The sequence below is a fragment of the Girardinichthys multiradiatus genome, chromosome 13 (genome assembly GCF_021462225.1).
Source record: "Girardinichthys multiradiatus isolate DD_20200921_A chromosome 13, DD_fGirMul_XY1, whole genome shotgun sequence".
Classification (NCBI taxonomy): Eukaryota; Metazoa; Chordata; class Actinopteri; order Cyprinodontiformes; family Goodeidae; genus Girardinichthys; species Girardinichthys multiradiatus.
Window position 1 is genome coordinate 30045375 of NC_061806.1, and position 12151 is coordinate 30057525.

Genomic DNA, 12151 nt, shown 5'->3' on the forward strand with positions numbered 1-12151 from the left:
AAACTTCCAGCTAGAAAGAAATGGCGCTAAAATCCAGGATATTAAGACCATCAAACACAAACATCTGAGATCTTGTGATAAAAGAAGCAGATTTTAGTTTCATTTTCGCTGACAACCCCAGCAGCTCAATTTCACCCAGATTTAAGTGACGTCGACCGTCAGAATGTTTTCTTATTGGTTCTGATTAATGTTGACGCCCCTTTTACGTCCTAGATGAGGAAGATGTTCTGGAACTAGAAGTTCAGTCTGTTTATCAGGACAAAGACATTGGACCGCTGTGCTGGAGGACAAAATGGGCAAAATGCTCCCCTTTATGGTTTTTGTTCTGCTGGGAATACACAGCTCTGCTGCTGGTAAGTTATTAATATATTTTTTATTCTTGCCTTGTTTTATTAGAATGTTATAAATTAATATTCAGGAATTTGTACAGTTCTGGTAAACTTCTGGTTTATTATGTAGTCTAATAACCAAACAGTTTAATTAAATCCTTAGTTTAATAAAATCTTTAACATCTAAGCAGTTGATTCTGAAATAAATATAATTTTTGAAACAAAGTAACATTTTGCTACTTAGCTAAAGTAAAGCATTTATCTTTCTCTTTCTGTTATTTACTCTTTAATAATTAACACAAACATGATATGTAAAACATATGTAAGGTTATTGTATAGTTTGTTGTTTTTTATTATATTAAATGCTGACACATTACCTACAAAATCAGTTGTCCTCGGATCGGACATAATCATTTCAAGTTGATTAAAAACTAAATATAATAATTTAATTAAATGATATATTTATCACATGAAAGGGTTTACTGTAATATGTATTAAAATCTACAAACAGTGAGTTTTGAACAATATATACTATTTTTTTGTGGTTGTTCAAAATTTGTTGAACATATTCGTCACCAACCTCAAACATTTAGAAAAACTAATAAAATCAGGCAACTAAAAGGTCAACTACATTCCTGAGGACCTATTTTCAAACCTTCAGCTCTTCTGTATGTTTTAAGATCACTCAGGCTCCTGGAAGTTTATTTTCTCTTAAACTTGTTCATATTTATGGACACAGCTGCTCTCAGAACCGTCTTTTTTCTATAAAACTATTAGATTAGGACATAAATGTACATTTTAAGAAGAGGTCAGATGTAGCAGGTGGAGGTGAAACAAGATGGATGATGTGTTTCTTCCTCTCTTAATTCATTATGAAGCCTTCGAGGAGGCACACAGTGAACCTACTACCAACCTACATAATAATAATAATTAATATCTCTTGTAGATTATGCATCTTTAGTGACTAAAGCAAAATGAAAATAACTTGACAACATTTAACCAAATCTAACATTTACTGTAATTCCTCAGAGTTTTACAGTCATTTCACTCAACTTTGACCTCATGTATTTTAGGAAGTTCTGGCTAGACAGCAGCTATCTGTGGAGGAGAGAAGGAGAAGAAACAGTGAATATCAAAATAATAAAGCAAATACACAGAGAGTTAAAGGAGGAGTATCTCTGAACGGAAAGAGAAAGATGGAGGAAGAGGATGGAGGAAGGGAAGCTAAAATGTTTCAATGATTTGAATAAAAGGGGCTCAGATCACCCAGAAGCTCCCAGACAGTCCAGTGGATCAGGCCATACTGGAGCTCAGAGTAGGCAGCTTAAAGCAGGAGAAACAAAGAAAGAGAAAAATACTCTGGAGAGATGAAAGCTATGAGAGCAGAGAGTTTTATTTGTTTCAAATTCATTCATTTATTGATTATTGATCCATATAGGTCTTTAAAACGACCGGCTAAAGTGATCAAAACACTAAACAGAATCAAAAACATAAAAACAGACAACAGGAAAATAATCATAGATAAAAAGCCTCCAAACTACTAGATATTAAAAGCCTGCCTGAAAACAAACGTCTGAAGCTTAGATGTAAAGATGTCTGGTCAGTGGTGGAGTGAAGGTCTGAAGGAGGTTGGTTCTAGAGTCGAGGTTCTGCTGCTGAAAAAGCCCGGTCAGCCCAGTGCTTCAGCCTGGTCCTTGAAACATCTAATAAAGGTTGATTTGATGACCTCAGGGGTCAGTCATGTTCAAAATAAATAAGGTGGGGCATGAATATGTTTCTTCAGTGCTGTTGAGTTTTTAAAGTAATAATCTATTTTAATACAGAAATATGTTTTTGTTGAATAAAAAACATTCTATTTAGGCTTAAAGTAAATGTTGTATAATGTTAGATATTTTAACAGAATAAAACTGTTCAAAAATGAACAAAAATAATATTTAACAGCATATATCTGTACTAAGAATGCCAAATAATGATTTAAAAACTCTAAACACATTTTAGACCAATTAAATAAAAATAATTATCTTCTTATTGTGTCTGTTGACTAAAACTAAATAAAAGCTGGAAAAACGTCTATTTTATAAAACAAATGAGGAGGTTGGACCAGAACATTTAACCTTAGAGTTTAATGATAGACCTTCAGATTCTGTAATTTAATGTTTTATTTTCATAATTAAAACCTGTTTTATCCCAAGAATCGGTGAAATTATATTTCACTAACTATAGATTATCTTATCTGGCTACAACGTTGCCATGGTAACATTTTTATTTATTCATTAATTATGCAGCTGTTAGTTGAAATTATAAATATGTTTACTTATAAATCTGTTTAGGTCCTTAATAAAAGGCAGGAGCCCAATCTATGCAGTCCTTTCTGATCTTCCAGCAATATAATCTGTCAGATTAAACCTTCATCATTCAGATTTTTGGATTCAATAACCGACTGAAAGAGGTCAATATTCACCATGATGGTCAGAATCATTACTTTATTTTTAATAATATCAGCAGCAGCCAAAGTATTTTAACTTTATTTCTATATCAGCTCATCGTTCAAAAGAAAATATATTTTACTAATTTAAACAAGTTAATTTTGACATAATTTGTAACAGAATTATTCGTTTATCCTCTGCTGAGTTGAGAAAGTATTAATAATCGGTTCAATTAAGTGATTTTTATATAAATAAACCAAACTTAAGATTATATTAAAGTGTAGTGCCAAACATTATTAAATATTACAAAGTATATTGCATGAAGGTTATCTTCATATACCTTTTTATAAAAATTTAATCTATTTTTATTTTACTACAAAAAAGTGAATATAGCTCTATAACTGAAGGTGAACCTTTATGAAATGATAGAAAGTAAAATCTTAATAAAAACTGAAATATCTGAGGTTGAAGTTGGTGGATATTTGTTCTATTTTATATGAAATAAAGGTCAGGATGTGTGAAACAATCTACTTGGGAAAGAAGAACATTTGATGAAACTCGTAGCTTTAAAAACGTTTCTGAGACACGATAAAATAATGTTTTGAATTCATTAAGTTTTAAAGTTTAATATTTATTTTACAAAATATTTTATATCAAATAAATACATCCTTAAAGAAAGATAAAACACTTTCTGAATGATCTTTTAATAATTATTATGCTATTGGTCATTTTACTTGTAAGCAAACAAATGTGGTGAATTAAATTATTTTAGTTTTATTTTTTAAACTCAAATCAGAATCTTGTCTTTTTTCCAGTGACCCACTCCCTGAAATATTTCTACACTGCATCGTCTCAAGTCCCAAACTTCCCAGAGTTTGTGGCTGTTGGTTTGGTTGATGATCTTCAGATGGTTTACTATGACAGCAACACCCAGAAAGCAGAGCCCAAACAGGACTGGATGGAGAAGAACAATGATGAGCAGTACTGGAAGACACAGACTGGAGGGCTTCAGGGTACCCAGCAGTCCTACAAAGCCAATATTGAAATTCTAAAGCAGCGCTTCAACCAAACTGGAGGTTCGTCTCTCACTATTTATGAATCTTTTTTTTGTGTTGTTTATGACAGATATATATGATGCACTCTCACACACACACACACACACACACACACACACACACACACACACACACACACACACACACAGTACAGAGAGACAAATGGAGATACTTCATTGAACAGTTTCTTTAGCCATGAATAAATATAAAGTTGAACAATTGTTAAAATTAAATAAACTTTAAATAAAGTCACTCATTTTATTAACCTATATAACGCTGAATGAGTCACTTCCAGGAATAATAAAATTATTAAATATTTGTTTAGAACTAGAAGCTAAACTGAGTAAAATGTGGTGTTTCAGTAGCAGCAGCATATCTTCATCATCCGTGTTTATCAGTGATATTAAACATTGTTTAAATTCCTAATATTGTCCATTTTAAAGGTTTAAATATAGAATCAATATTTAGTTCTTTATTTTCACCAGAACTTCTTTATTTTAGTTATTTCTGAGGAAATCCTTCTGAATTACTCAGATGTACAGAATCCTTCACTGAAGAAACTAAACTGAAACTATAGTTGAATGTGATTAGAGCAGGTATGTATTAATGTTGACTCAGTGTTAGTTTATAACTCAGGTCCTCTTTAGGAGATCTGGTTCTGGTGTTTGATGAAACTGATGTCAGAATGAAGGTCAAATAATGGAGGAGTTGAAACATGAAGTCATTGTCAGAGTTTTGAGCTTCTCTGAACTTTAAAACTTACTGCAGTTTATCTCCCAGGTGAAAGTTGCTTCATTTATAAAATAATAACAGAGTTTATTTTAAACTTTTAATAAGTGGTCCTTGTTCAATGCTGAGAGCATCATTACTATCTAGAGAAGCACAAAAATCAGACAAATTAAAATATTAAAAATATATGAGAATAAAATGAGATGAGCTGAGATCAGTTATAGAAGTGAACTTTATTTCATATTTTATCTCTTATTTTGTTTTTAAATCTTAAATGTTGCAGCAACTTTGATTAAAATTACACCATTAAACACAATAAATATAAAGATTATTTTATAGAAAACATCAGGAATCAAGTTGAAATAAATAATAAAAACATCCTGAATCGTATATTAAACTGACTCTCGTCTAACATTTGATGATACGTACAATAATCTGTGTTTTTTGTTAAATATTATTTTAAACTACAGTTTTTACAGCTGGAAAAAGGAATAAAAACGGTAAACTGGACATTTTTATAGTTAACTGATATTCTTTAGTAGCTTGGTGGTATTTTTAGTGGTTTTATTATCTGTCATTATTGTATTTCTCTGATTTCTGACTCAGATCATCTGTTTGTTGTGTAAAGTTGGAGCGCTCTGAGGATTTACACTCATGATTCAGCTCTGCTTCAGTTGGTTGGAAAACCTTGAAGTTAACCTTTAATTACTGTCAGAACAACAGTGAGAGCGTCTGTCTGTCCTCACATCCACAGAGCTGTATGTCAGCTGTGTTCTCTGCATGGAAACTATATTTAAAAATGAGTAAAAACAATTAATATAACTGAGAAACAAACTAAACATAATGAGACAAAACAACTAAAAGTAGGAAAATATGACTGAACGTAGAATTTAAAAAGAAAAGACTTGATTGCAGGTTTAAGCAGCTCAGACGGTCAAACTGATCAGTAACAGATTTTATCACACAGTGAGTCAGAAAGTTACTTGGTGTTAAAAACACAGATGGAGCGACTGAAGATCAGCTGAAACATTACTGACTGAGAGGAGCTGAACAAGCAGGAAGATCAGAGTTACTGCTGGAAGATGAAGACTAGAAACTGATGCTGCAGTGTGAACATGTGCAGCAAAGCTTCACATTTCATTTATACAGCAGCTTCATTTAATTTTAACTGATTAAAAACTGGAAACACAGAAAACAGTCAAAATGTTTCAAGTTTTCACAACGTTTAAACTCTTGGATCTTTTAACTCTTTACTGAATAAAATCATGGAGTTAGTTTTTGCTGAAGGCCACGCAGCATCTCCATAAACAGCAGCATGACTGAGAAACAGGGAAGGAACCCTGAAACAGGAAGATCTGGGTCCAAACAGAACCAGAACAGACCAGAGAGATGAGTGGTTGTATTCCTGTGAGCAGCTGTGGTGCCTTCAGGTAGATCAGCCTCGTTTCTCTCAGACGGCCACCAGGGTTCATGTCCAGGAGTCTCCACACTCCACAGAGAGAAGATCTGCTGCTGGATCCACACTGGGAGATGGACCTCCATCATCTTCATCAGGGTCAATAAGCTGAGTGTTAGTGGAGGCAGAGAAGCTCTGTGATGGAGAGAGGAGATGGACTGTTAGGATCTGACTCTTGACGGCTGTCTCTAAAGTCTCCACATGTTGCCATAGAAACACATTTCCATCCTCTGATTGGCTGTGAGGAACATGTGACCTTCAGTCTTATCAAGTTTGTGCTGAGATGTTCCTGCAGACGTTCTCAGCTGCTCACATCTTCCACAGCATGTTTGGCTGTGAGAGCAACGATGAGACTAGAGAGGTCAAAGGTCACGATCAGGGAGGTGATGATGGAGAAGATTTCCCAGCAGTCTGTTCACTGACCAACACCAAGGAGACGAGAACGTGGCTGTTTGGATGAGAACCAGCAGAACCAGACGATGACCCGGTTCTGCTGTTAGAGACTGAAGAACAGAACCAAAGGAAAAACCTCCCACACCTAAAGAGGCTCTGAGATCAGAACCACTGTAGATCTCTGCCACAGTGGTTCTGTTCATCTCACACTAACCAGCAGATATTAGGAACACTTTATCCACCAGAACTTTAACTAAACTTCCCGGCCCACAGGAAACCGCTCCATCAGAACCAGATTCTGGACCGAGCTGAGCCGCACCAAGCAGGATGGAGATGCTGCCCGATTAACTGTTTGTTCTCAGTGGAAATTAGTTTAAATCAAGTTAACAGACAGAACATCACTAAAATGGGCCCATTTGGACTGAACCAAACCACCAGCAGAACCTTACTGGACTGAACTCAGTTTGTTTGGTAAATAAATAAAAAGTAAAACTACAGATTAGATGAAATCAGGTTAAAATGACTGATGGCTGTCGGTGCCGTCAGGAACATCAATTATCTGTTTGATGCTAAATTAGTTGGAAATAATTTAGTGATCATAAAAATGTATTTATGGCTAATATGACATCAAATAGAAATATAATCTTCCTCTAATAAATAAAACATGTCCTGAATAGTTTAAATATTTGGGTCAAAGAATAAAACAAGGAGCAGATTAATCCATGAATGGCTCCAAATGAAGAAGAAAACCTAAAATCTGAGGAAAAACTTGATATTTTAGATGATTTCCACTCTGTGTCTCCATCACTGACAGTCAGTAGAAAACCTTCATGTCAGAACTTCCAGACATCAGACGACCTTCAGGAAAATGTTCTGCTGTTCTCCAGCTTCCTGACATTTAATGTGAGCAGCACCAACTAACCTGCTGGCCCACTTCCTGCTGCAGCAGCTCCAACCTGGAGACACTGCGGACCCTCATGTGTTTCCATGCTGATCTTTAACCAAACTGAAACGCCTCATTGGTGGGAAAAAAGGTCCGAATATGTTCTGGTTCCGTTTTAGTTCAGAGGTGTGGAAACTGTAGCTGAGACGGTCTGATCCGGTTAAAGCCCGGTTCGGTGTGTTCATGTAACACTCTGACTGTTTCTAGCAGGTGTTTTATTGTGGATCAGAAACGTTCAGTGAAGCAGGAGAACCAGAACCGCTCTGATCCAGAACATTTGTTAAAGACGCAGTTTTTCTCCTCCGTCTGTTCAGAGACAGACAGGAATGAAACGGGTCAGGATTATTTGTCTCCTCCATGCTGACGGAGAAGAGTTGGACCTCTGCTGCTGTAGAAGAACCAGCAGGTCACATCACAGGAACATGAGAGGAACGTTAAACCGAGGCGTGGTCCTCCTCTCAGTAACTGTGAAACACAGGAACCAAAGGAGAAACATCATCCAGGAGACAGAAGAAGTCCAGCTGCATCAAGTGTTTGTTAACAGTGAAGCTCAGCAGATAAAACCATCTCTAGACTCAGAGGGAATCAGAACTTTGTGCAGCTGGAAGCAGGTTCTCCTTCAGGTTCAGCAGATTGGATGAAACCCTTGTAGAAAACACAGTAAAACAGTTCAGACAGGGTTGAAGGTCCTTACTGCAGCTTCTCCCTGAACCTCTTTTTCTCCACAACATCTGCTGTGATGAAGCTGCGTTTCTATGAATGAAGTCCTTCATCTTCTTCAGACGCTCGTCTAACAAACATCTCAGCAGCTCAGAGCAGAAACACAGTTTGTCTGGTGAGCAGGAAGCTTCATGAGCTACAATCAGGTTTCTGCTCCTTCAGTCGTCTGGCAGCACAGAGAAATACTGACCTGAGAGCAGCTGAACTGTGTGTTGATTCAGAAGCAGCTTGAAGATCAGACTGATGGCAGCTTTAAGAAGCTCAGACTGTCAGACTGATCACAAACAGTTTATTGTCGTCTGAACTGAAGATCTAATCAGGTCTCCTCTGATCAGGAGGGAAGATCTTTCCCAGCATCAGCAGAAGAACCCATCATGTTCAACAGCTGCTTTATAGAGGAGGAGGTCCTGGGTCAGTGGTTCTGGGTTGTAGAGTCAATTTGTGGGCAGGTGTTTGGTTCCATGTGTGGAGTCTTTCCAGAACCTCTGAGGAGACAGAAACAAACTGAAGGAGAAGAAACACAGATGGAGGGACTGAAGATCAGCTGAAACATGACTGACTGAGAGGAGCTGAACCAGCAGGAAGATCAGAGTTACTGCTGGAAGATGAAGACTAGAAACTGATGCTGCAGTGATCAAAACTGGACCTAAACTCTCCTTCAGTGAAGAACTCTGAGCAGAAACCTCACAGTAACGTCTCACTTCAAAACGTTCTCCTCAGACATGTCACCTCGCTGTCTGTCTGCAGATGAACATGATGTAAAACTAAATTAATTATGAGATGAACCTGTTCAAAAGTCACAATGTCTATGTACCTCTGAGTCACATTAAGTTACACTAATCAATGTAGATAAACTGCAGACAGTAGATCTGTATATGATGAAGGTTTCTTTGGATGATAATAAATAACTTTTATAACTTTTTCTCAGCAGTTTCTGTTGGTTTCTCTTTCTCTCTAAGATGTCTGCAATGTTTGGATGACTGTTGTTTTAATTCATAAAATCTGGTGTTAAAAGAGTAATAAACAAAAACTCGTCTTAGTTTCTGTTTTCTCTCTCTGTATTTTAGGTGTCCACATTGTCCAGTTCATGTACGGCTGTGAGTGGGATGAGGAGACTGGACAGGTTACTGGGTATCAACAGTATGGCTATGATGGGGAAGACTGGTTAATTTGGGACATGGAGACAAACACATGGATCGCTCCACAACAACAGGCTACAATTACTACAAACAAATGGAACAAAGACAAAGCTAATCTGGAGTACAGAAAGAACTACTTCAACCAGGAGTGTCCTGAGTGGCTGAAGAAGTATGTTGGCTATGGAAGGAGCTCTCTGATGAGAACAGGTATGGAAACATATCCTGATATTTTATGTATTATTTAAATACCTTGTTTTACTAGAATTACTCAAAGGTAATGTTATAACACTCATCTAGATACCAACTTCTTCACTACATTTAGACTGGACTCAGTTCTGTTTGTGTATCTGAGGCTCGTCTCCAGCTCTGACACATTTCAAGTAATGTACTTTTCATTAGACAGGAATCATTATAAACTGTTTATATTTGAACTTTGTGTCTCCATCTCCAGATCTTCCATCAGTTTCCTTTCTCCAGAAGACTTCCTCCTCTCCAGTCAGCTGCCACGCTACAGGTTTCTACCCGAACAGAGCTGAGATGTTCTGGAGGAAAGATGGAGAAGAGGTTCATGATGGTGTGGACAAAGGAGAGATCCTCCCTAACAATGATGGGACCTTCCAGATGAGTGTGGACATAGATCTGTCCTCTGTTGCAGCTGAAGACTGGACCAAGTATGAATGTGTGTTTCAGCTCTCTGGAGTCAAAGAAGACGTCACCCACAGACTGGAGAAAACAAGGATCAGGACTGGGAATGGTAAGAATGAAATACGATGACCTTAAAATATGTTTATTTATTTACTCCCTGGGTTTTCTTATTTAGCAGAATTGTATTAGCTTAACCTGATTGTAGGATTGTTTCTTCAAATTAGATCTTAAGTAATATCTTTTTTTTAATTTGTATTAAACTATGAAAAAAGTCAAAGGCTTTACATTATTGAGCCAGTTATGGAAAGTTACTGAGATGTTTTCTTACTATTTTTATATATATAGTTTGAAACACACTCAGAAAGCATTACTTTTGATAAATTTTATTATCCGTTACTTTTGCAATATTGCTGAAACACAATCTTTCAGTAAAACCGTATTTAGACTTGCTTGTAATTAACATCTTTATTTATTTTTTTTGCAACACCCTTCCAGTCTCATCTCTGTTCACTGATAGGATAACATTTCTTTTACCAAATTTTGTTTTTGGCACATATGCAGAGAAATTTGTATAAACTTCCACCACTGACTAGAAATGTTGAGCTTAACACAACTACCATTGATGAAATTTGTATCCAGTTCCAGTATTACTTTTACTACATTAATTTTTTCTCCCATTTTATTTTTCCCAGTTTTTCTCCAAATGTTCTGATAACTAAGGTAGCTTCAGCAGTGTAAATGATTTTGTTTCAGATTCTTCAGGGTTCCCCACCGGGGCTGTGATTGGGGGGGTTGTTGTGGGACTCCTAGTTCTGGTTGCCATCATCGCTGGGGTCGTCTGGTGGAGAAGAAATAATAATGGTGAGCAACCAAAATCATCATAAATCTGCTTTATTTGCATACGATTTGTGTTCATGTTGCAACTATTTTCATTGGTTTGTACTTCTGATCAATCAGGACATTTTGAGAGTTTATGCTGCATATAGTTTAAATGAAAACATTTTATTATTTATTCTAAAACTAAAATAAAAAAAATGCTGTTTTTGGTGTTTCAGGGTTTAAACAAACAAATAGTGAGTATAATATTTTTTATTCTTCTTTGTCTCATAATATCATGAAGTTGCTTGTGATTTCCATGTAATACTGTGAAAGCCAAAGAGAACAATTTCACATTTTTTTGTTGTTTTGTAGCTTCTGACACTTCATCATCATCTTCTTCAGAAGATCCTAAGAAAGTAAGTTAATTATAATAAAATAGTATTTTAAACTGTTGCTGCTTTAGATTCAATCTCACCAAGATATTTGCTTTCCATCTGATTTCTGACACCAAGGAAATTTATTTGGAAATACGGAGTAAACTTTGGAAGCTGTACTGAATAGAAAAACAACATAATCTGTATATTTATCAACTTTCTCAACAGGCGGGCGGCGAACAGCAGAAGATGATCGCCTGAATGACTAAGAAAAAAAAAGTCTGTTCATAAATTACAACATCAAGACAAATTCAAATAACTGAGATTTAATCATTCAATATCTATGAAACTTGTTTGAGACTTTTCAGTTTTATTTTGCTATCCTGCTGTAGTGCTTTTATTTAGAGTTGGATAATTTCGGTTAACTGGCAACAATTTATCTGATTTCTAATGCCAGAGTGAGCTTAAAAATGAAGTCAAAGTTAAACTTGGACTGCTTAATATAACATACAATTTTGTATATTTTACTGTGTTAAATAATCAGCAATCTTAAGATTTTTTTTGTTTGTTCTCCATCACTGTCTTGTAAATATCCATAGGTATGAATTATAAATAAAAGTTATTTCTTAACTTGTGTTTGATTACAACAGTTTCTTTCAAGTGGTGTTTTCCATCATTTCTTTGAATTGGTCTTATTTCATTACATCTTTAACCTAGATATAATGAAATAACGTTCTGCTAGTGGGGTTTGTACTGTATGTGTTGCAAGTTTATTAAATATATTTAAAATTTGAAATTCCTTCAGAATTTTTTTCTTTAACTTGTAACAACATGGGTTTTTGAAGTGATTAAAAGTGCTTTAAAAAAGAGATTTTGTAGTTTCTAGAGCTCCAAAAACTGTTTCACATACAAAACAAAAACGTTGCTGCTGGTTTATATATTCCAGTGTTCCAGTCACTTCCATGGCTGCAGGTGTATAAAGTTTGGTGTAAAGAAACCTGACTGTCCTGACAGCACGGAGTTAGAGCAGAGGTTGCGATTCTGGTTTTCTCATCTAACTATGAACACATTCTTAAACCTTGTGGAAGATGTTTACAGAATAGTTAAAGTTGCTGTTGCTGGC

General features: G+C 35.7%; 1 protein-coding gene across 2 annotated transcripts; it reads left to right on the top strand.

The window, feature by feature from the left end:
• Positions 1-233: 233 nt before the first annotated feature.
• On the top strand, positions 234-11897 carry LOC124878934 (major histocompatibility complex class I-related gene protein-like). 2 transcript variants are annotated; one of them, XM_047383139.1, is made up of 8 exons: positions 234-353; positions 3571-3831; positions 9119-9397; positions 9642-9944; positions 10589-10696; positions 10891-10908; positions 11027-11070; positions 11257-11897. In XM_047383139.1, the coding sequence occupies exons 1-8, from the start codon at positions 293-295 to the stop codon at positions 11287-11289; spliced, it is 1107 nt and encodes a 368-aa protein (XP_047239095.1). In that variant the 5' UTR covers positions 234-292; the 3' UTR covers positions 11290-11897. The 2 variants fall into 2 exon arrangements, with proteins under 2 accessions (XP_047239095.1, XP_047239096.1); XM_047383140.1 differs by having other exon boundaries at positions 11264-11897.
• Positions 11898-12151: the final 254 nt, after the last annotated feature.